The sequence below is a fragment of the Thalassophryne amazonica genome, chromosome 13 (genome assembly GCF_902500255.1).
Source record: "Thalassophryne amazonica chromosome 13, fThaAma1.1, whole genome shotgun sequence".
In the NCBI taxonomy this organism is placed as follows: Eukaryota; Metazoa; Chordata; class Actinopteri; order Batrachoidiformes; family Batrachoididae; genus Thalassophryne; species Thalassophryne amazonica.
This window is the reverse complement of record NC_047115.1, coordinates 73,722,408-73,748,530: the sequence shown is the minus strand read 5'-3', so window position 1 is coordinate 73,748,530 and position 26,123 is coordinate 73,722,408. Positions and strand designations below refer to the sequence as shown.

Below are 26,123 nucleotides of genomic sequence, written 5' to 3'. Positions count from 1 at the left end.
ATTGCCTTGCAGCAGTGAGAAGCTGGATGTCTAGAAACTTCCTACTTTTAAACTCTGATGAGACTGAAATGATGGTTCTTGGTCCAGTGAGACATCGGCATCAATTTAACCAGTTAATGCTCAGCCTCGGCTCGTGTGTCATACATCACACTGACAAAGTGAGGAACCTTGGGGTAATTTTTGATCCTTCGTTGTCCTTTGGCCTCCACATTAGAAATATTACGAGGACTGCTTTCTTCCACCTGCGAAATATAGCAAAGATTTGTCCCATCCTGTCTATGGCTGATGCTGAGACCTTGATCCATGCATTTATCTCTTCTAGATTGGACTACTGTAATGTTCTATTTTCTGGTTTACCGCAGGCTAGCATTAGGGGTCTCCAATTGGTTCAAAATGCTGCAGCCAGACTTTTGACACGAAGCAGAAAGTACAACCACATTACACCCATTTTGGCATCCCTTCACTGGCTTCCTGTCCCAGTGAGATCAGATTTTAAGGTTCTGCTACTAACCTATAAAATTATTCATGGACTGGCACCTCCCTACCTAGCTGACCTAATTAAACCTTATGTACCAGCCTGGGCTTTACGTTCTCAGGGTGCAGGACTAATTTGTGTCCCTAGGGTGAATAAGAAGTCTGTGGGTCACAGAGCTTTCTCTTATCGTGCCCCTGTTCTGTGGAATGATCTCCCTGCATCAATAAAACAGTCAGATTCTGTGGAGATTTTCAAGTCCAGACTTAAGACGCACTTATTTTCCCTTTCACATGGCTAGCATACTGGTACAGTTTTGTTTTACGCTTTTTACGCTTTTTACTCTTTTAATTCATTTATTAGTAATTGGAGTGGGCTGTGGCCTCAGCTTGACCTAAATTCTGGGTCTTTTAGTGAAGTTTAGGGCTAGTGGCCGGCGATCACCTTAGTATTTCTTCTGTTTTTCTTGTTGTTTAATGTTGGCAAATTATACAGTATTTTTTGTCTTTCTGATGCCTGATTCTGTTTTTTCTCTCTGTTTAAGGTGCAACTCCATCCAGAGATGGGAGTTGTATTTGTGTTGGCGACCCTCGTATCCTGTGCGCCAATAGCATTTCTTGTATATTCGTCCGTGAATTGTTCTGTGAATTGTTTATGTCTTTATGTCTGTAGCATGGCCCAAGCAGAGGGTCACCCCTTTGACTCTGGTCTGCTTGAGGTTTCTTCCTCAGAGGGAGTTTTCCTTACCACTGTTGCTCTGGGGGTTGGTAAGGTTAGACCTTACCTGTGTGAAGCGCTTTGAGGCAACTCTGTTGTGATTTGGTGCTATATAAATGAAAATAAACTGAAATTGAAAATTCAACTCAATCAGCTCATAAGCCTGGTCCAAAGGCTATAAATGAAAATAAATTGAAACTGAAATTGAATTTAACCCCATGTGTGTTCACTAACCCCATGTGTGTTTGACCACAGCCCATCCACACCACATGGGTCTGATTGTGTGTGTGTTTTCACTTTGTTACTGGTGGGAAGCATGTGTGGATAGTGTTTTGTTGTTGTTTGGGGTTTTTATGTAAAAATAAGGCGTTTTATGAATGTGGAGCAAGCACTTCAGTTATTTTTTTGAACTGGAGGAAGATGGAGCACGCAGCGCATTGTCAGAATCTGAAACAGAGTGTTATGTGTCGGACGCGGTCGGAGCACCGACCCAGCGTTTGACAGGACCCAGCACGAAATAAGCAGAGCACGGTTCAAAGGATAACACATTTTAATGAAAGTGAGTGCAATGATAAACAACTAAAAAGCCCGTGGTCTGGTAAGGTGAAAACACGGCGCGCTCTCAGCAGCGCAAACGGTCCGGAGCCACAGCAGTTCGGACCCAGGGACCCCGCCGACACCCCCCAGGTGGCCGCAACAAACCGTGTCTGTGAAGAAAGAAAACATGAGGTGAGTCCAACACTCTCCACCCAGAGAGACACAGCTCAAAAGGTGCACACAATCAGCAAACACTTCCTGGCTTAAATATATATCAGCTTCTCACCCTGCAGGCACGGAACAACTCAGTTCAAATCTCCACTGCAGCAGAAGCTGATTAGACAATTAGCATAACGTGACAGCTCAATAACACAGGTGTGAGGGACACCAAATCCACTGTCATTACTTCATAAAAGTCACCAAAACCAAATTACCTCAGGAAGTGTGCTGAAGAGCGTGAGACCTCACCCAATCCTCCTTCACAGACTGTGGCGTCAAACCTGGAGCAGTCTCTGCGTCCGTAATGGTGAGATTGTTCTCCTGACGTCGATTGCACACGTCTGCTCACAAGGTCGAGTCTCTGGCAATCACACATTGTGCATTCAAGGTTTACATGCAGCAATCTCTGATCAAGACAGAATACACCACAGCTGTGAGCCCTGATGACCTGCATGTGAAAACAAGCCTCAGGTGTTCAGGGTGAGGTCCTAATGCTCAGCCACTCAGTCCTGAATGCATACCACCTGGTGGGAGAAACAGAAAAAACAAAAACCAAGCCAGCCAAACACCCCAGCACACAACAGAGAGTGAGGATTCTGGTCATGCAAAAGATGATCCCTCTTCTGTTCTGGAGGAGCAACCAAAGCAGGTGGATCCACCAACATGCACACGGAGATCTGAAGAGACGGTCGGAGCTTGCGCTTCTGTTTCCAGATCCAAATCTCCGCTTGGACGCGCAGCAGAGACACGCCCCAGCGCTGACTGCTGGAACACGAAGGAGGATGCAGACACAGGTCCAGTAGTAAGCAGATTTCAGCCTCGGAGAACACCAGGAGTCCAGGTTGATACACTTTCCACCTAAAGTTCAAAAGACCTTTTGTTTTTTGCAACTGACACAATTAGAACAATTTGCAGCAACACCAATAAAGTTGCTGCGAAAAACAAGGCATTAGGGAAAAAATACAACTGGACAGACATTGAAATGAAAGATGTGTAAATTTTTTTGGACTTCTGATAGATAGTCGTTGGTGTCACTGCCAAGTCTCCAGGACTACTGGAAACAAAGTCATATTTTGTCTGTGCCCTTTCCAGTGAAAGTAATGTCCAGAGACAGATTCAAATCGATATTCTGGAACATCCACCTAATGATCCAGATGAGGATGTAGAAAATGATAGAAAAAATGGAACAGCAGGTCAGGCCTCTTTATGATGACATCCTCAGTGCCTGTCATGTTTATTATCACCTGAGGAGGGAGCTGGCAGTGGATGAAATGATGTTTGTGTTGGCTGTTTCAAGTAATGACTACACACTCAAGTTCACATTTACAATGGCAAGACTGTGACCACAGTCTTGCCGACCACCACGTGCTGTCGCCCGATGTGGTCATGAACCTGATCCAGCCATCCTCGCTTGGTACTGGGTACCACATTTACATGGACAATTTTAACACGAGTCCCAAACTGTTCATTGACCTGGCTAACATGAAGTTTGGGGCATGTAGCACATAGAGGGAGAACAGATGAGGATGCCCCAGAGGGAGGGCAAATGCTCTCACAAGAAAAAATCTGAAAGAGGATCTATAAGATGGATAAGAGAGGGGCCTCTGGTGTTTGTAAAGTGGATAGACACATGGGAGGTGTCTGTGTGCTCCACCATCCATCATGTGTTTTCGGGTGAGACAGTGTGGAGAAGTGAAGGGTGAAGGATGCGATGGATGGATGCTGGACGGTGAAAGACATTCCCTGTCCTACCCCAGTGTTGGCTTATAATAAAAACATGGGTGGAGTCAACCTATCTGAACTAGCTCATCCAGCACTACTCCACCATCGGAAAACTGCAAGCTGGTACAGGACAGTGCTGCTGCACTTCCTTGACATTGCAACCACAAATGCATTCATCTTGCATAGTGAGATCAGCAGTGTCAAGCAAGTGCACCCCATGACACACAAGGACTTTATGGTGGAGCTGGTGTGTCAACTGTGTGGCACAGTCAAAAGAGGTGTTCCACAGAACAAGAGCCAGAACCACGTTCCTGTGCCAATTGTGACAGGCACAGATCCTCGCCAAAAGGCAAACTGAAGTGCCAATGGTGCCTTCACGTGGGCAACACGAAGAGTGACACACCGTGGAAGTGTCAGGCCTGCAATGTGCCCCTCTGTGTTGTGTTGGACAGGAATTGTTTTTTTGAGTGGCACAAATAGTTGAGCATGTCCTGCACTACATTGTACATATGTTTTTGAAATTTGCCATTTATATTTACATTCTAAATCTTATTTTGCCATCTGATTGTTTTCTAAATAGTTTAGCATTAGCATTTCCTGCACTATATATTTTTGAAATGTACATTTTATATTTACTGTACATTCTAAATCTTATTGTGATATCTGACTGTTTCACACATACTTGTAGTTTAGCATGTCCTGCACTACATTGTACACGTTTTTGAAATTTACCATTTATATTTACACTCTAAATCATATTTTGACATCTGATTTTTCTAAATAGTTTAGCATTAGCATTTCCTGCACTATATTTGTACATGTGTTTTTGAAATTCTAAATCTGACTGTTTTCTAAATAACTGTACAAAAAAACACCTAAAGCATTTCTTGCATTTATGGAAACAGTTGTATTTAACTTTGGGTTTTTTTTTGTTATTGTTGTTTTTTTTTGGGGGGGGGGGGGGGGGGGGGTGCTACCTTTGTACATATGTTTTTGAAATTTACAATTTATATTTACATTTGAAGTTATGAAAATGGTTCGTAAACAAGTTTGTGGTTTTCACAGTAAAAAACTTTTTCTACTCGGCTTTTATATTTTTTGTGTGATTTTAGGTTCACTGTGTTAATACAGTAGGTCAGAATGAATGAAAAACTAGAAAGTCACACAGGGGAGGCTGTGATGAAAAAATGACACTGAACAAGGCCAGGTAAACACTTTTTAAAGGTAAATTATAAAGGTAAAACCAAAGTAGTCAAAAACAGCCAATTATACCCTGGACTTCAGAGGGTTATATCAAAGTCTGGAGTTTGCTGAGATTTATCCTTATTATTTTATTGTCAAGATTACACACCAACTAACTGACTATCCGATGACTAATGATACCCGACTAATCGTATCATGATGTTCATTTTTTTGCCCAATCCAAGTGTTTACTGGACAGGTCTGTTGCCATAAACAAGAGGCCACAATAATGGGACTGACATCTGCATCTGTTATCCAGCAGTTCTAACCATAGCCCTAACCCACTGATAAAAATTCTCTCCAACTGCCCTATCCAAGCTTTGAATATAGCCAAATAGGGTTCCACTGCGACCACTTACCATGGGATTCCTCCATCTGCCTGCAAAATAGTGCTGCCTCCACTCATAGTGCTTGTTGTGGATTCTTCTCCAGTTTGGCAGTATGTAATGGCTTAACCCTCTATTACCCTGGGGCCTACATGAAGGATACTGCAAGCGTGGCTCTCATGAGCCCTCTTCCCCTGGCTACTCCAATTTTCATGTTGCTCGAGATGCAAGGCCAGGGGGTGGCATCACCTTGATTACAGGTTGAATACTGGTCTTGAAAAGAGGTTTGTTTAACACTGAGCTAATATGAGTGTCTGGTTTTAGTGTTCTTCTTCTTCTATCGGCCGCTCCCGTTAGGGGTTGCCACAGCAGATTGATCATTTCCATCTCACCCTGTCCTCTGTCAAACCAACTACCTCAGCACATCCATGAACCTCTTTAGCCTTCCTTTCTAATTTCTCTAGTACGTGAAACTTTCAACTAACTGATTATCAATGAGTTTTGCTTGCTGTATTGGCTAGTATGGGATAATTTCAAAGTAATTTAGTAGTTTTACTTCAGACTTACTTGTACACATGGATAGAGTTTTCATTGTGGGGCATATTAATATTCAGGTTCATAAGCTAACAGACCTTTTTGCAAAGATATTTTCTGTCAGCATTGAGATAACTGGGTTTAATCACCAGAAGTGACTCATGCTGATTTTAGCCCAGCACATACTGTTAACATTTTCACTCATGATGTCCTTTCTTTTCCTAATGTCCTTTCAGATCATTTCCTTGTCAAATTATTATTATTATGTTTTTGTGTTATTATTATGTTGTTTTAATGTTATTTCATTTTCCTGTACAATAAACAATGAATCTGTTTAACCAACATGATTCATTGACTCCACAGCTTCAATGGAACTGGACACTTGATTACTGTCACTGCAGGACATGACAACTCTGTGGACACTTACTAATAAATTTAGTTCAGCAATGCGTGTTCTGCCAGACTTAGATGCACTGATGAAGGTAAGACAGTGACATCACTGCCCTGCCTCACAGAGGAAGTGAGGGTTCTTGGACTTACAGTGCGTCCAGAAAGTATTCACGATGCTTTACTTTCCCATATTTTTTTTCTTTTTTAACAGTCTAATTCCAAGATAGATGAAATTCTTTTTTTTCTCAAAATTCTACACACAATACCCCATAATGACAATGTGACAAATGTTTATAGACATTCGACAGGAATGACATCTCGTCAGAACACCAGTCAGGGTGGTGCAACGATGTATTTGTAATACATCCAAATGTGAAATGGTTGAATATTTTGCCACCGTTACCTCGATATTATACTGTCTGAAATCTTACAAGCTTACCAATCAGATTTGAGGAAAAAATGTAACTGGATGATAATATAAAATATTGACAAGCTGCTAAATATGTTACACTTCTGAGTTGATATAAATAAGTGAAATGCATGTCTAGTTTTGTCTTTTGATGCAATTCTTTAAGGATAGCCTTTCTCAAAGAGTGGCTGTGAGCAACCCCTAGTGTTTCATGAGTTTCTACCACTTATCCAGGTCTGGATCGCAGTGTCAGCAGACAAGCAGCTCATCACACACTTCTCTATCCTTGGCCAAGTCCTCTGTCTCTTCCTGTGGGTTTCCTGAGGCATTCCCAAGCCAGCTAGAAAATATAATTTCTCCACTATGTCCTGGATCTTCCCTGGGGCCTCCTCCCAGTTGGATGAACGTGGAAGATCTCCCTAGAGAGATGACCGAACCACCTCAGCTGGGTCCTTTCAATTCGAAGAAGTAGTGGCTCTACTCTGCATCCCTCCTGGATATTCATGTTCCCACGCTATCCCAGAGTATAAGCCCAGATACAAAACAGAAGACTCTCTCTTCTGCCACTTGTACCTGCGAGCTTGTTCTTTCAGTCATTATTCAAAACTCATGACCACTGGTGAGGACAGGAGCGTAAATCAACTGTTAATTCAAGAGTATTGCCTTCTGGCTCAGTTCCGTCTCCACCACAATGGTGTGGTACATCATCCATAAAACATCAGGCACAGCCCTGATCTGTCTATTGATGTCACGCTCCATCTTATCCGTTTGTTAAGTGTGATGTAACGCATCATGTGATTTTCAACTTCCAGGTCCAAACAAAAAAAGGCGCGCTGTCATTAACATTGAGAACTGCACTAAGACGCTCTGCTCAAGCTGCACTTAAACCGTTGCACACGGACAACAGCATTAACATTGCAGCATAAAACTCTTTGTATATTGTGCCTAAAACTCTCCTGGATATATTAAAAGGGGTTTTAGACGTTGTTATTGTGTTTGTTTTATGTAAAAATGCCAGAAGCTCAGGTTGTTTTTCCGTTATTTTCAATGGGAGTTGCTGTGAGCTGCGATCGCTTCCTGTTCATGTCGTTTGGGGGGAAAGTGAAGTTTGCTCTTTAACGTCCTGTTTATTGTCCTTTACAACACTGTTTGTCCAGTTTGTTCCAGAGTAATATATATAATATATCTGAAATTCAGTTTGCGTTTATAAATTCCACGCAGGTTAAACGTAGCAGACACAGATTATTTGGAATATTTGTTTTAGCAAGTTTTCAGGGTCTCATGGATGCAGTCTCTTAGTAACGTGATAAAAAGCATTAAAAATTACATTTTAGTAGTACAGTGGAACCTTGATTTACGGGTTTAATTAGTTCTGTGACCAAGCTCGTAAGCCAATCTGCTCATATTTCAAACTAATTTCCCCCACTGAAAATAACTAAAATAATTTTAATCCGCTCCAGCCTTGTAGAACATCCCCAAATCACTATAAATTATGAAAAAAAATATTTTTTTATTAACAAACAGACATGTATATTTTACCTGTGCATAATAAAATATATAAAGTAAAAGAAAAAAGTTTTATTAAGATGAATGCGGTTAATGGAGGTGGAGGCGGAGAAGGGAGGGATGGAGGTTTGCGCACACTGTAAACACAAACTAAACTTTACATGTAGATCCTTAAAAGGAACTTTAATTGTAAATTGCAGGTCTTTTGGATAAAAACCAGTCCATGGATGTTTGCTTCTGCCTGCCTTTTAAAATGTTGTGGAAATGTGACGGAGAAGTGTCATTAAAAAGTGCTGAAGCACGACTTGTCAATGAAACAGCTTCTTCTCTTCTGTTGTTATATACGTCCCCCATGGCATTTTTTCCAGAATAATCCAGTTTTGTCAGAGTTAAACACTTGTTGCAGGAGATAGCCTTCCTTCACAACAAGTGCAGCAAAATCCGTTGCCTTAACATCCGCACTAGAAGCTTCTCCCCCTTCCTCTCTCTGAAGCACGACCTGTAACTCAGATTTCCACTCGTATTCCAAACAAAAATATGGACAAAAAACTCATATGTTGAGGTGCCACTACAATTATCGACATTGTTTTGTTTGGACCAGGAAACAGATTTATCACGTGATGCGTTACGTCAGAGCTTAAGTGGATTCCCACTCATGAACAAGACAGATAGTTAAACTCTTCCACTTGGGGCAATAATGTTCCATGTGTATATTGGTAAAATGTCATATTTGAAATTAATATCATATTCTAACGTAAAAGTGTCTCTCAAACTGTTTAAAAATGACTCCAAAGTTTAATAAGTAGTAAGATATATTTATTATTATCATGAATAACTCGTATGTAAATCCAAAGAATTGAATTGCCTGTAATGTGATGGCGGCAGCATGGTGGATTAGTGGTTAGCACTGTTGCCTCACAGTGAGAAGGTCATGGGTTCAATTCCCACCTGTGGCCTTTCTGTGTGGAGTTTGCAAGTTCTCCCCATGTTTGTGTGGGTTTCCTCCGGGTGCTCCGGTTTCCTCCCACATCCAAAGACATGCGGGTGGACTGGAATCTTGCAAGTGCAAGTGGGTGTGAATGTGTTTGTGGCCCTGTGACAGACTGGCATCCTATCCTATCCTGGGTGTACCCCGCCTCACGCTCTATGACTGCTGGGATAGGCTCCAGCCCCCCGTGACCCTTAATTGGACTAAGTGGTTGAAGATGAGTGTGTGTGTGAGTGTGTGTGTTTTGTGATGTTAGTCATATACAGTTGGATTGATAAGCACACCTATTTTTTCTTTTTTAATGTGAACAGTTAGATTTTCCACTGATATTTTTTTATTCATTCATTCGGTCTGAAAAGGTTTTGAGAAACACTGTTAGGACATCCAAAACACACGACAGATCCATCATTCTGTGTCAGTGACAAACACGTCAGCTGTGGATCCTCACTGATCAACCTGATTTGTTCTGACAAGAATGGTTGTGTAGGTCAAACAAATTTGCCTTTAGACTCGTGTGTCTGAAATCTGCAGTGTCTCCATGCTGCCAAATGTTTTTTCTTTTCCTTCATACACACCTCTGTGCCGCTGCAGATTATTGCAAATGAGTGTGAGCAATGGTGAGATGACAAAGTGATAACAGGGTTCTAATCTTAGCTGCACGTGAAATGAAACAACTAAACCAGGTTAGTGACAGAACAGAACACCATCAGACTCGGTGCTTTTGTGCCCATTTGATCAGGTTAATATGGCATCTCAGCCACAGTGAGCCCTGATTTTTAAATGTTAAGACGTGGTAATCCTATGGTAATAGGGGCTGATATGCCGTCTTAACACTACAAATCCCTCGTCAGCTGAATGAACCTGTGGATTTAGCGGAAATGCAAAACACAGATGTGTGCTTCCTCTTTTGTGCACATATTGTGTTTTTCTGCATTTACATCCGTCTCTCACACTGATGTGCTGGTGAACGCAACCCAGCAAATCCACTGGGCATTCCTCAGAGAGGAGGGGCGGAGATATGGAGCACTGGCCAAACTGTGCACAAAGCATGCTCAGCATGATCAATATGTGCATAAATAAAAAGTGGGTGAACAGCGAAAACAAAAAAGAAATGAAGAGCCAACACGTATCCCAAAAGATTACAGCAGGCAAATATTAATTGGTTCCAGGTCATGACTACCAATAGCTTTGAATAATTATCGCTAAACATTAGAAGGCAGTTCTTAATATCAACGGGTTGACCTGTGAATGATAACGTTTGGAAAATATCCATTACAGGGTTCAGCCTATATCTATAATGAGTCCACAATAATACATGAAATGTCATTATGTGATATTAAACGGCGACTTTAGGAATGACCTACACTGTAATTCATTCAGAGTGTGAACATAATGGCTGAGGAATATGCTGATCATAAATACACACTGCATGAGGAGCGCTTTCCAACATTTCATTTCTTTCATCCACTTAAATTATTCTGTCTTGCATGATTTATTTTTCACATCTCTGTTGAGATTAAAGATTTTTACAAACCAGCTGGTATTCCTTCCTCGGCACTAAATGTATAAATCCATCCATGCATCCTTGATCTATACCCGCTTACTCCTATAAAGGGTGTTGGACAGTATGGCCCATGACCCTGTCCTCGGACCATTTCATAACTTAATAATTCCTCTGGGGAGACGAGTGCCATGATGCATACTGTTCTTTGCTTATCACGTCACACAGACAGAACGCAGTTTTGATATGACACATACCTTTTCGGATAAACAACGCGAGCAGGTCACCCGCATATAAATGTCAAATGCAACACTTTCCAACCAATCACACAGCTCTACTGATCCACACACAGGGAAAAGGCCTGCACATCTGGGTGCGGGCTGAGAACAGCGCTGTCGTAATGACTCTCTGTTCTTTCCGTGAAGGCATGTTTTTAAAACAACATCTGATTTTGAAGTCTGTTTCCTGTCAGTCTTTGAGTCTTTTGAGTTTGTTCACTACATTAAACTACCAGGAGGAGATCCAAAGGCAGAAAATCCCTTACAAGGGTCACCGGGGGTTGGAGCCTATCCCAGAAGTCATAGGGTGTGAGGCGGGCTACACCCTGGACAGGTGACTTGGTCTCACGGCATGTCGTGATTCAGAAGCACGAAATATACATTAATCTATTGGTTTGTGATATTGTGACGAAAAGCACCTCATTTTCATCACGGCAGCACAAATTCATTCTAATTCATTCTGTGTTGGCTGCACGAAATTAAAAGTGGAGCGGGGGAGTTGGGGGTGGTTAAGGTTAGGGTTGGGGTTAGGAGTAGGGTTAGTAATAATAAGTTTAAAAAAACATGAAAATTTGACTCTTTTTGTGACAGGAGCATGTAAAAAAAACATGAGACTGGGCTGGGACAGGACGCCAGTCTGTCACAGGGCCACACAGAGACAAACACATTCACACTCACTCCTACAATCAATTTAAAGTTTCCAGTCCACCTAACCTACATGTCTTTGCATGTGGGAGGAAGCTGCACACAGGGGGTATGCAAATTCCACACAGAAAGGACAGGAAGCGATTCCACGACCTTCTTGCTGTGAGGCAACAGTGCAAACCATTAAGCCACCGTGCTGCCTATGCATAAATCCTTCAAATCTAATCGTCAACAACCAGCAGGGAATCACAACATATGACTTTGATTTTTACTTAGAAGTAGAATTAGCACTGCTGTTTTCTGGTAACCTTCTCAGACAGACAAACAATGTTTGGTGTCTTTATTTGATGTTAATGTGTTCCTCATGTTTACAGCAAACAGCCTGTGCCACATTAAGATTCCCAGTCAGAGATACATATCGCAAGTCATCAGTCTTTTTGCTGAAGGAAGCAATGTTGCCGACATTGCCACGCTGCATTAGAATCACACTAAGAAAACGAGGGGACATAATCTAGGACACGCTGTCTGGAATCATCTGGGACAACTTCACATAATCGACTCTGAGCCCCAGACTTCTTTTTCAGAAGGGCCGCAGTTCTCCAGCTAGCAGGATTCTACACACACAAACCCTAGAAGCACAACGACAACCTCGGCTTGGCGCAGTCACACAACAGACATGAAACATATGACGGACATTCCAGAGGATAAACACAGTCGTTTCATAAAAGTCTAAATGAAATCTGCACAATTTATAAGGGAATAACACGTTGTGGGCATGCCCACATCTCATCATATGGCGGAGGCTGTGCAGCACACTGCACACTCTGCACCAACATGCCCCAACACCCCCTGCTGAAGTTCTTTTGAGCAGCTCTCTTCCAGCAGGCTGCGATGTGGTGTGCAGTGTTCGACTCACCGCTCTTGCAGATTGGACAGCACTGATCGGGTTCATACTGTGGGTCCACACACTCAGTCTGTGGACACGCTGCCACAGAGCACAGAACCTCCCCGCTCGGCTCGCAGCGGCACTTCTCACATGGCGACACCTGCACAACACAAAGACAATGCTGAAAAAGCCACAAATGCTTCATGGACAAACACACACAAATATTGTTATCCTTGGCTCAGTGTTCCTCTGATGCCAGCAGCATTCAGGAATCATTTTAATTTCTTATTTCAAATTATTCCATTATTTAAAAAAAACTGTCCATTTCAGAAAATGGACAGACTCCTAATTTGTTTTTAGCCTTGGTCAAATCATTCTGAATAAGAACTGTTCTTAAATTGCACAAAGGTACCACAGAAACATCACAAAGGACAGCAACCCACAGTGCCAAATGCTGCCCACCTTGTCAAACTAAATGGTGTTTAACAACAAAATAATCCTGTAATGCCAATCAATTCTTCTTGTTATTATTCAAATATTAGGTCTCCAGTTCAAGGCCACCTGTGCCTCATTCTCCTTGTACATTTGGAGATGTTTCAGGAAGGGCACCCAGTGTTATACTTGTGCCGAATCAACGTACAGATCCAAAATGGAGCCACTGTCGTGACCCTGAGCAAAAAGGGGAGTGGCCAAAAATAATCTTTATGTTATTATAATTAATTATGGTTATAACTACATTATTGATGTTATTATGATGGTACATGCTATTGTTTTTATTGTTAATGTTAAGCAGATAGATAGATAGATAGATAGATAGATAGATAGATAGATAGATAGATAGATAGATAGATAGATAGATAGATAGATAGATAGATAGATAGATAGATAGATAGATAGATAGATAGATAGATAGATAGAAGGAATATCAAGGAATATCCACACACGCACACACACACACATATACGAGGTCTATTAGAAAAGTATCCGACCTTATTATTTTTTTCAAAAACCAGATGGATTTGAATCACGTGTGATTACATCAGACATGCTTGAACCCTCGTGGGCATGCAAGAGTTTTTTCACGCCTGTCGGTTACGTCATTCGCCTGTGGGCAGTCTTTGAGTGAGGAGTGGCCCACCCTCTCGTCATTTTTTTCATTGTTTAGGAATGGCTCAGAGACTGCTGCTTTGTTTGATCAAATTTTTTTCAAAACTGTAAGGCACAACTGAGTGGACACCATTTGATAAATTCAGCTGGTTTTCGGTGAAAATTTTAACGGCTGATGAGAGATTTTGGTCTGGTAGTGTCGCCGTAAGGACGGCCCACGGTGCCTGACGGCGATCTGTGCTTCGAGGCGGCAGCGTCTCGCCGTTTCAAGTTGAAAACTTCCACATTTCAGGCTCTGTTAACCCAGTAAGTCGTCAGAGAACAGAGAACTTTCAGAAGAAGTCGGCATGAGGAGTTTATTCTGACATTCAGTGTTAACGGACATTTTGTAATGAAGAACGTGCGGGCAGAGTCGCATGTCGGGCCGAGACCCGACCGCGGGGGGTCGCGACAGGAAAACCACCTCCGTTGGAACCTTAACGGGCAAGTTGGAACATGCCCAAGCTGTTAAACAATTTCTCAGTTACTCACTTGTTGAAAGCCATCAAAAGCCGCCTGAATTTTACAAATGGTTTTCAACACGGAGGTGTTTTTCCTGTCGCGGCGCACACAGATTTGCCAAGTCGTCATGGAAACGACTCAGCGAATTTGCGCGTACGTCTTTCATGAAAAAATGTCCTTAAACAGTGGAATGTCCGCATAAAGTCCTCAGCCGGCCTCTTCTGAATCTTCTCTGTTCTCTCACGACGTCCTAGGTGAATTAAGCCTTAAATTAGGATGTATTCAGGTCGAAACAGGCCGCCAACGGCGCCTGGAAGCGCTGCACGACGTCCCGCTCCGTGGGAAGAGAGAAACACCCCATAATCTCTCATCAGCCGTTAAACTTTTCACCGAAAACCAGCTTAATTTCTCGAATAGGGTCCACTCGATATTCCTCACAGGTCCAGAAAAAATTTTGATAAAGCAACGCGCGTCGTCTCGAGCAGCGTGTGAAACAAAGGAATTCAGCCGAGAGGGCGGGACCACATCTCACTCAAGGCTGCCCACAGGGAAATGACGTCACCGACGCGTGAAAAAACTCATGCATGCGCACGAGGGTTCAAGCATGATTGGTGGAATCGCACATCATTCAATCCATATAGTTTTTGAAAAAAAATAAAAAGGTTATTATCTAATAGACCTCGTATATATATATATATATATTATAGTATATATATATATATATATATATTATATATATATATATATATATATATATATATATATATATATAGATATATATATATACTATATGTGTGTGTGTGCAGTGGTGAGCACAGTTCCGATAATCCGATAATTATCAAAGATAAGTTTTCAATTATCGGATTATCTTTTCAGATAACTTTGAAAACCATTATCGGACTAATTATCTTCCAGTAAATTTTTGATAATTTTAGACCGCTAACATGGTAAATAAAGCTGAACAGCTACAAACTCTTATAAAATTTAAAATCATTTCAGCACCTACCTGTTAAATGTTTTGTAGCAAATGTGTAGTTCGACCCTCTGCAAACAGAGGAGAGCTGCTTCTAAAAGAAACCGCTCTATCCTCTGCGGTCAGAGGAGAACTGGTCACAAAAAAAAAACTCATTTCTTTTAACTCTTATGCATCCGCCTGTTTTTGTCTTGTGCATAATGGTCTTCCATACCCAAGTGCCATTGCTCACTTATATATATATATATATAAAATAAAACAATATTTTACCTCCCACATGCTTATGATATGGCTCATTTTAAAGATCTGGATCTCTAGTTTCTGAAGATGTGTATAAGAACCATGTGAGTGCTACACAACTTTACCTATATCATTTCAAACATGCATAAAAATGTTAGTTTTTATTCTTGAAAAAAAAAACATGTCAAAAGCCTTTAGCTTGGACATACTTTAGAGCAGACATTCCCTACTCCCTACAATTGTTGTTCATGTTGTTGACAACAACTGTGTGAAATTGTTGTGTGGGCCGCTGAAGAGGAGGTACTGCTGGCCCACCACCACCAGAGGGAGCCCTGCCTGGAGTGCGGGCTCCAGGCACCAGAGGGCGCCGCCGCCCCACAGGAGCAGCCTCGGTAACAGCTGTCACCCATCACCTGAGACAGCTGACGGCAATCATCAGTGGGGTATATCAGCAGGACGGCATCTCCACCTCATCGCCGAGATATCGTTTCTACCGGAGAGGTAACATATCGAAGCAAACAGAGTACATATTGTTTGACTGAGCTAGTTTATTGGATTACTGTTCCAACGAGAGGTGGAGGTACCTTTCCTGCCGTTCGGAGTTCTGGGTGCAAACGCGCCCCCATCTAACTGTTCTTTGTTCCTCGCCAGCAGTACCAGGTCCGACACGCGGAGGCAGTGGCCACCTGGGAGTTCGGGACTTGGCGGCTCCAGTATTCCCGGGGTCCTGTGGCGGAGGAAGCCGTGTGGTTCCGGTCTTACCTTGGAGAGGCGTCTCCTATCTTCGAGCCTGCCCACACGACACTTTTGTGAATTGACTGTTGTCCATTTCTGTAATTGGTTGTATTCGTTGTGCACATTCACAACAGTAAAGCGTTGTTATTTTGGCTTACTCCATTGTCCGTTCATTTGCGCCCCCTGTTGTGGGTCCGTGTTCCTACACTTTCCCAACAGAAATAACAGGTCTCTAGTCATAAGCACTTTGCTTCTGTGAGACGTCTTGTGAGAAATAGTCCATTCGACACAATTGGTCCTGTTTTGTGCCAAATTGCTTTATTTCCATTATATGTCTTCTAGAAAAACACATTTTCATGTTTTGGTAGCTACAAATTTCAATTCTAGCACTTTTTTTTCAAATATTTATATTTTTGCATTGTGACTATGCACTTTCTAATACCCCACATGCGTTCTGACCTCTGCCTGCCCTGTTACACACAGTTATAGCAGCGGCCTCTGGATGCGTAACTACAAGTCCCATAATGCATTGGAAACCTTATTTCCTGTTCTATAACCCTACATAGCCCAAATGCTCCACACATGACTTATTTTTCGTGCGCTGACTGGATAACAGGCGTTACACAGTTGTCCTTATGGAGCGCTTGTTTTGGTCAAAGGGCTCTGCCGGGTGACTCCGTGCACCGACAACTCCAATCATGGTGCCATTTTGAAGCTAAGAGCAGTAGGAAATCGAGCGTACCGGTTGTAACTCAGTAATGGCGTCAACTGGTGTACAGTAATGGGAACACGCTTGTTTTTTTCTCATCTTTTTTTTTTTTTTTTTTTTTTTAAAACATATCAAAAATGTACTTTGATGGATTCTTTCTTCAAACGAACTTACTTTATGGAAAATACAACTACATATTCTTTTTACATGGACTGTTATGGACAAAATGAGCCCAGTCATGCACGGATTTGGACGGATACAGACCTTCAGAACACCGGACAAGGTAAGAAGTTAAATTATAAATCGTAAATTCATCATAAATGATTGGTTTTTGGCTTTTGTGGTGGATAGTTGACTTTGTTTGGATTATGTGGTCACTTTCTTTGAGGTGTCCTGATTCCAAAGAGGTATAACAAGTTGGAATTGTTTTCATATATACTGTGCAGTTTTTGGACTTAAAAATAATTTGCGCAAAACTGCCCGCCGGCGGGTGATGAAGGTTATGAGGTTCCCCATACTGAGACAACGGCAATATCACCCAAGTCATCCAGAGGCATACATTTTTAACTTATGGTTCAAATTTTAACCAAACTAATTTTGGACAAAAGTTATTTAAATTAACGTCACGTCTGAAGTTTTATAAAGTGAAAATATCAGATATATGTTTTAGTTTTAAAGTAATGCGCTAATTTTTAAGGTTTTAGTGTGGACATGCTGTGTCCAGGTCCATTATGGGTATAGGGTAATCTCAGTACATTCACGACATGAGAAATGCATTTGACACACACTGATCAGGTTCCACGGACAACAGCATTAAACTCTAGTGCCTAAAACTCTCGTGAATATATTCTCTGGGTTTATAGACATTGTTATTGTGTTTGTGTTTATTAAATTCCAGGCATCTTAAACGTAGTAGAGTAGCAGACACAGATTATCTGGAATTTCATTTTAGCATGTTTTCAAGGTCTCTACTGCCATCTACTGGCCAGTAGTGTTCATGGCAGTATTCACCCCAGAGGCACATTTTACCCAGAATGCCATATGTCTATGTTTGTTACAAAACTTCAGAATTAGTGCATTATTCAACATTAAAAGATATATGCTATGTCTTAACTTTGCACAAATGACAGAACTGACATTAATGGAGTTATTCTATCAGTATTCATTTTATTTACACCAAACCATAAGTCAGCATTGCTTTATTTTCCAAGACCTCCGCCTGACGGCAGCGTTGTGATTGTGTGGAGAGTTGAGCTTTGTGGTTCCTCTTAGCTGCATTTGTGTTGGAAGCCTTGTAGTAAGCAGGAGCTTCCAGCAGGGAGCAGAGTACTTAAAAACAGAAGAGCTCATTAATTGGGTCTGTCTTCGCCTTTGATGATTCCAGAAGTGATAGTGGTGTTAAAACTCAAAATCAGCTTGTTAGTAGTTGTAAGTATATCGGAGACAATGCTGGAATTTATCGGTTATCTGTAGCTCCCAATACGTTTTTGGGTGGCTTATCGTTTTAACTTTATCAAAGATAACTTTTCAGTTATCTGATTATCTGTTATCAAAATTAATTTTTTGGTTATCTGTGCCCACCACTGTGTGTGTGTGTGTGTGTATATATATATATATATATATATATATATATATATATATATATATATATATATATATATAAACCCCAGTTCCAATGAAGTTGAGACGTTGTGTAAAATGTAAATAAAAACAGAATGCAATGATTTGCAAATCTCTTCAACCTATATTCAACTGAATACACCACAAAGACAAGATATTTAATGTTCAAACTGATAAACCTTATTGTTTTGTGCAAATATTTGCTCATTTTGAAATGGATGTCTGCAACACGTTTAAAAAAAGTTGGGACAGGGCAACAAAAGCCTGGGAAAGTTGATGAATGCTCAAAGAACACCTGTTTGGAAACAGGTGAGCATTATGACTGGGTATAAAAGGAGCATCCCCAAAAGGCTCAGTCATTCACAAGCAAAGATGGGATGAGGATCACCACGTTGTGAACAACTGTGTGAAAAAATAGTCTAACAGTTAAAGAACAATGTTTCTCAATGTTCAATTGCAAGGAATTTAGGGATTCCATCATCTACAGTCCATAATATAATCAGAAGATGCAGAGAATCTGGAGAACTTTCTACACATAAGTGGCAAGGCCAAAAACCAACACTGAATGCCCATGACCTTCGATCCCTCAGGTGGCACTGCATTAAAAACTGACATCATTGTGTAAAGGATCTTACCGTGTGGGCTCAGGAACACTTCAGAAAACCATTGTCAGTTAACACAGTTCATCGCTACATCTACAAGTGCAAGTTAAAACTCTACCATGCAAAGCGAAAGCCATACATCAAAAAGTGTAAAAGTGTGCTGTGGTGTGACGAGTCCACATTTTTGGAAATCATGGACGTTGTGTCCTCCGGAAAAAAGAGGGAAAAGACCATCCAGATTGACGAATTCCACCTACAAAGCTTCAACAATTAGTGTCCTCAGTTCCCAAATGCTTATTGAATGTTGTTGCAAGGAAAGTAACACAGTGGTAAACATACCACTGTCCCAGCTTTTTTCGAAACGTGTTGCAGGCATCCATTTCAAAATGAGCCAATATTTGCACAAAAACAATAAAGTTTATCAGTTTGAACATTAAATATCTTGTCTTTGTGGTGTATTCAATTGAATATTGGTTGAAGAGGATTTGCAAATCATTGTATTCTGTTTTTATTTACATTTCACACAACGTCCCAACTTCATTGGAATTGGGGTTGTATGTAAAACGGCTGAGTTCTGGATCCTTGTCATTTGATTGGCGGCTTGTATGTCACGCGACATGGATTATTCATACCATTTGCCACTGTGTTTTATTGACTGTGCAATAGTTCTTTATAGCATGCAATTTTGGTACTATATGAAATGTGTTATTGCACGCCCCCATTCACGCTCACACTACAGGGGGCGGAGTTTAGATAAACATAATGCAGTTTGTTTGGCTGGTGGACAACAATTTGAAGCAGCTAATTGACGCTGCTAATTTGTCTAACAGAGAAAAACTGGTTGACCAGTTAACGCTTAGCCTAGGCTCGTGTGAGAGACATCACACTGACAAAGTGAGTTACCTTGGGGTTATTTTGAATCCTATGTTGTCCTTTGACCTCCACATTAGAGATCTTATGAGGACTGCTTTCTTCCACCTGAAAAATATAACGAAGATTCGTCCCATCCTGTCTGTGGCTGATGCTGAGACCCTGATTCATTTTGTTTTTGACACAAAGCAGAAAGTTCGACCACATTATACCCATTTTGGCCTCCCTTCACTGGCTTCCTGTCCCAGTGAGATCAGATTTTAAGGTTCTGCTACTAGTCTATAAAATTGTTCACGGACTGGCACCTCTGTACCTAGCTCATCTAATTAAACCTTACGTACCGGCCCGGGCTTTGTGTTCTCTGGGTGCAGGACTACTTTGTGTCCCTAGGGTGAATAAAAAGCCTGCAGGTCACAGAGCTTTCTCTTATCGTGCCCCTGTTCTGTGGAATGATCTCCCTGTGTCAATAAAACAGTCAGATTCTGTGGAGACTTTCAAGTCCAGACTTAAGACGCACTTATTTTCCCTTTCGTATGGCTAGCATACTGGCATAGTATAGCATACATTTTATTAGGAAACGGAGCGTGCCACGCCCTCAACTTTACCTAAATTCTGGGTCTTTAAGTGAAGCTTAGGGCAAGTGGCCAGTGACCAGCTTAGTATTTCCTGTTTTTCTTGTTGTTTAATGCTGACAAATTATGAGAGAGAGAGATGAGATGAGATTTATTGTCATTGTCATTACACGAGTGCAACAACAATGAAATTACGTTTACACTCCAATTACCTCAGAAAAAATACAGCAATTAATCCACAATTATTACTAGTTGAACATAATAATGGCACACATCAGAATTAAAGACAACACATATACATTTGACATGGTTTATGTGCACTAAAGTTGAAGCAGTCTGTCATCCGAATTGAGGCAAAGTAGGTGAATGCTGCAGCAGGAGGGCCTGGGCCACCCAGCTTGGGGAGTTGAAGGCTGCAGCAGTAAAAACTGTGCTGACTTCGAGGTGGCAGGGAGGAAGCCAGGGTAAGGGGAGTGGAGAGACACGGGGGTTATAGGGATGGAGGGAGGGAGACATGGTTCATGTGCAGATGAATTAAGTTTATGTCAGTTTCTGTCTGAAATTTTGGTAGCAGTCTTGCTAATATTCCTGTAAGTCAGTGCACAAACCAATCAACACCAAACCTCCCACCATAAAAGCAAATAGAAATAAATCCTCCATATCTTCCACAGAGAGTGGAACCAAGCATGCCGCGCTCTATTTCTCTCAGGTGTCGAGAGCATAGTCCGCTGGGTAGGTTCCATCAGGGCGTGCAGTGTCCCCCAGCCCTGATTTCATTGTCAAAAAAAAAAATGGTGCCAATAGTGTTGAGAGACCAGTTGATCAATTCCATGGTTAATACAAATCTTGATTTGAAGAATTCACAGTCTGGTGAAGCTGGGAATTTGAAGGTTGGAGCAGAGAAAGAGAACAGAAACGGAGGAGTGGAGAGGGGAGGAATGCAACCGTCCTTGCCGGAGTCCCAAGCATTAGTTATACTATAATTATACTGTATTTCTTGTCTTTCTGATGCCCGATTCTGTTTTTTTTCTCTCTGTTTAAGGTGCAGCTCCATCCAGAGATGGGTGTGGTATTTGTGCTGGAGACCCTCCTGTCCTGTGCACCAACAGCATTTCCTGTATATTTGTTTTGTGAATTGTTCTGTAATTTATGTCTGTAGCATGGCCCAACCAGAGGGTCACCCCTTTGAGTATGGTCTGCTTGAGGTTTCTTCCTCAGAGGGAGTTTTTCCTTACCACTGCTGCTCTGGGAGTTAGTAAGGTTAGACCTTACTTGTGTGAAGCGCATTGAGGCAACTCTGTTGTGATTTGGCGCTAAATAAATGAAAATAAGTTGAAATTGAAAAGTGAAAACTGTGTGGACGGACGGGTAGATGGTGGAATTATAAAGGGAAGTGGGTGAGCTCAGGTTAAACCAGGGTGTCAGCTGTGCATACATGAACAAAAACTGTGATCAGAAATTAGACACCAAAAATAACCTACCAGCTGTCAGATGTAATATTAAGTTCACAGGGGCGTGACAGCGAGAAATAACAGCCCCAGAAGAAATGAGAGCTGGATTTGCACAGTGGATTCGTAAATGAAGATGGTGCATTCTGAAGTATAACAGGACAGAAACATGCTCTGCTGAAGTCATCCACTGCAGATATCAGACATCAAGGTCAGCTGCTTGAATTGCATCAGAAAACATTCCATTTGAGTGAGCTAAAAATACTGAATCGCCCCCATGTCGGAGTTGCTGGATCTCAAAGGGTGCGTAAGTACAAATTGAAGCTGCACCCTTGTGAATGTTGTTAGAGTTACTGCAATGCCAATCCGATTACCAGTGCCTGTAGGAACAACACCCTAACACGCATGTTTAGATGGTAGGAGGAAACTGGAATGCCCGGAGGAGACACACACACATACACACACACACGTGGAAAACATATAGACACCACACAGAAAGGAAGTGAACTTGGGTGGGAATGAACTCACAATGTTCTTGTTGTGACATGTTGCACCTTGTGTTAGTCATGTGACTAAGAGAACTAAATGGATTAACAGTACAAATATGATTACTTGGTTTACTGATTATTAGGGGTGTGAGGCATCACAAATCTCATGGTTCCAATAAGATGACATATTTTAGGGCTCCTTCACACACAGTGCGAATTTGGTTGATTTACGCATGCAAAAGGAATCGTATGCAAAACGTGTAAAATCGTAGCTGCCTCCAACGCCTCGTACACCTGTTGCTACATCTATTTGTACACACCAGAGGCTGAAAGACAGAGTGTGTGTTGTGAGAGCCCATCAAACCCTCTAGCGGCAGGTGTCAGCCAAGTTCCAGCTGACACACACGAACATGTAACACCACTCGCATGGCACTTAGAAAATGTGTGGCCATTCGCACTATTAGAATGAAAACAGTCAGCAGACGATCACTGTCGAGCTGGATGTGAAATTTGTCTAAGTGCTCCCACGACTGTGGAGTTGCAAAAAGCCACACACATGTGCTGCATGTCTTGCATGTATGAGGGTGTGTCGCTACCCCCCCCCCGCACTCCCCCCAACACATCTGGCATGCCGGTGGGGGGGGCACACTTGCATGAAATGCTTATATATATATATATATATATATATAAGCATTTCATGTATATACATGTGTATACATTTCATATATATATACATGTGTGTGTACAGATATGATCACATGTGGGCTGGACAACCACGTCTGACAGCACGGGGAGGTTGCCTGTCAGCTAATCATAGCACACTGACAGCTAGATGACAGATACAGAAACCACCGCCAGGACAGTTATCTAAATAATTACAATACCTACAGCCGCAATTACATAACAAATAACAAAAATGAATGAACACATAACACAGAGAGTGACACGTTAGTCTGGGTGCTGAACAGATGGGGGGGCATGTCTGCTCACAGCCACAGCTGTAAAGATCTCTGCTCCTGGACGTCCCAGCTTGAGAACACGTTCCGTGTTTGGAAGGACGTGAACTTACAACATTCCTCCGAGAGGCGAGTCTCTGCCTGCTGTCCTCATGTGGAAATATATAAAATATCTCTCGCCTTTGCACCGGGCTGCAGCGGCTGCACACAGCGCACCTCATCCATGTCCTTGTTGATGTCAGGCATTTTTCCGCACTGATTACAGGCCAGTGATGGTAGAGCAAGCACAGGTAAATGTTTCCATCTGGTAATCAGAGCTTATGGGTTTGAATCCCGTGAGTGACTTCTTTTAACCAGGGTTATTTAACCGTGGGGTTCTGTATTGCACCCCCCTTTTATGTATTATTTACATCAACCCAGTGATATTCACTAATTATGCAGCTGTTTTTTATTTTATTGTCCTCCACATCAGCGGCATGATGTGGTGCAGCTGCTCACACTGTGTTCCTGCTCGAAAGACACCGTTGAGTGCACGAACCATCGCAGCTGGGATCGTGCACGCCTGCCCATCGGCACAATGTTTCATGGTTCGCACACATGAACTGTTCTGACGGGAGTTGCCCTGAGTTGTACATATTCACACGATGTGTGAAGGGGCCCTTAGTCCTGGTGTAGCAGGCCAAATTAACCCCTGCCCACATTAAACCTGGGTACAGTTTGGCCCAGGACAGTTTATTTGGCATAGGACATCAATCAATTTCACAAGCCACAACATATGTTCAAGGCCAAAAATGTGTGAATGTTCAGACAAAGATGAAACCCCAATAAAATCTTGAAAGGTTAAGTAATTCTTGAGTATATCACTCAACACTGCTGATATCATGGGAGAGGGGGGTGTATAATCTGGCCTAGGGGTTATGAATTAGCCTAGGCCAAAATATACCCAGGGTATAATCCATCATAGGCCTAACCCCGGGTATCGTGTGGAGCAGGGGTATACTATGGCCTGTTGCACTGGATTGCAGCAGGAAAAAAATCAATTAAAAAAGTTGGAGGAGCGAGGGAGGGTGCAAATATAATTTTGCTTTTTTATTTTTAAGCAACAATGAAAACTAGTCCTGTTTACCCATGGTTTTGGAAAAAAAAAGTGTCCAGTGTTTAATAACAGTAAGGTCTTTCGGCTTCTTTAATTCGGGGTCACTACAGCAGATCCAATATGGATCAGCCTGTTGATTTGGCACGTTTTACACTGATATGCTTCCTGAAACAACTCCACTGTGTCAGCCTGATCCCGTCAGATCTCAGAAGCTAAGCAGTGCTTCATCTATCAAGAGTCAGAGCTCTATTGAGCCGAGTATTCCTTTAACTTTAACTAGTAATGACTTCATGACTTTCTTTTCTAATAAAATTTCAACTATTAGAGAAAAAATTACTCATAACCTTCCCAAAGACATATCGTTATCTTTGGCTGCTTTCAGTAATGCTGGTATTTGGTTAGACTCTTTCTCTCCAATTGTTCTGTCTGAGTAATTTTCATTAGTTACTTCCTCCAAACCATCAACATGTCTATTAGACCCCATTCCTACCAGGCTGCTCAAGGAAGCCCTACCATTAATTAATGCTTCGATCTTAAATATGATCAATCTATCTTTATTAGTAGGCTATGTACCATGGGCTTTTAAGGTGGCAGTAATTAAACCATTACTTAAAAAGCCATCACTTGACCCAGCTATCTTAGCTAATTATAGGCCAATCTCCAACCTTCCTTTTCTCTCAAAAATTCTTGAAAGGGTAGTTGTAAAACAGCTAACTGATCATCTGCAGAGGAATGGTCTATTTGAAGAGTTTCAGTCAGGTTTTAGAATTCATCATAGTACAGAAACAGCATTAGTGAAGGTTACAAATGATCTTCTTATGGCCTCAGACAGTGGACTCATCTCTGTGCTTGTTCTGTTAGACCTCAGTGCTGCTTTTGATACTGTTGACCATAAAATTTTATTACAGAGATTAGAGCATGCCATAGGTATTAAAGGCACTGCGCTGCGGTGGTTTGAATCATATTTATCTAATAGATTACAATTTCTTCATGTAAATGGGGAGTCTTCTTCACAGACTAAGGTTAATTATGGAGTTCCACAAGGTTCTGTGCTAGGACCAATTTTATTCACTTTATACATGCTTCCCTTAGGCAGTATTATTAGAAAGCATTGCTTAAATTTTCATTGTTACGCAGATTATACCCAGCTTTATCTATCCATGAAGCCAGAGGACACACACCAATTAGTTAAACTGCAGGATTGTTTTACAGACATAAAGACATGGATGACCTCTAATTTCCAGCTTTTAAATTCAGATAAAACTGAAGTTATTGTCTTTGGCCCCACAAATCTTAGAAACATGGTGTCTAACCAGATCCTTACTCTGGATGGCATTACCCTGACCTCCAGTAATACTGTGAGAAATCTTGGAGTCATTTTTGATCAGGATATGTCCTTCAATGCGCATATTAAGCAAATATGTAGGACTGCTTTTTTGCATTTGCGCATATCTCTAAAATTAGAAAGGTCTTGTCTCAGAGTGATGCTGAAAACTAATTCATGCATTTATTTCCTCTAGGCTGGACTACTGTAATTCATTATTATCAGGTTGTCCTAAAAGTTCCCTGAAAAGCCTTCAGTTAATTCAAAATGCTGCAGCTAGAGTACTGACGGGGACTAGAAGGAGAGAGCATATTTCACCCATATTGGCCTCTCTTCATTGGCTTCCTGTTAATTCTAGAATAGAATTTAAAATTCTTCTTCTTACTTATAAGGTTTTGAATAATCAGGTCCCATCTTATCTTAGGGACCTCATAGTACCATATCACCCCAATAGAGCACTTCGCTCTCAGACTGCAGGCTTACTTGTAGTTCCTAGGGTTTGTAAGAGTA

The 26,123-nt window shown here is 41.6% G+C and overlaps 1 protein-coding gene across 1 annotated transcript in view; it reads right to left on the bottom strand.

Annotated features, from left to right (window-relative positions):
* The window catches only part of vwc2 (von Willebrand factor C domain containing 2), a 297,832-nt gene that overhangs the window by 151,042 nt on the left and 120,667 nt on the right, over positions 1–26,123 (bottom strand). Inside the window, exon 3 of the mRNA XM_034185042.1 lies at positions 12,403–12,532. Within this exon, the coding sequence (XP_034040933.1) occupies positions 12,403–12,532 (130 nt within the window). The remainder of the gene's footprint in view (positions 1–12,402; positions 12,533–26,123) is intronic.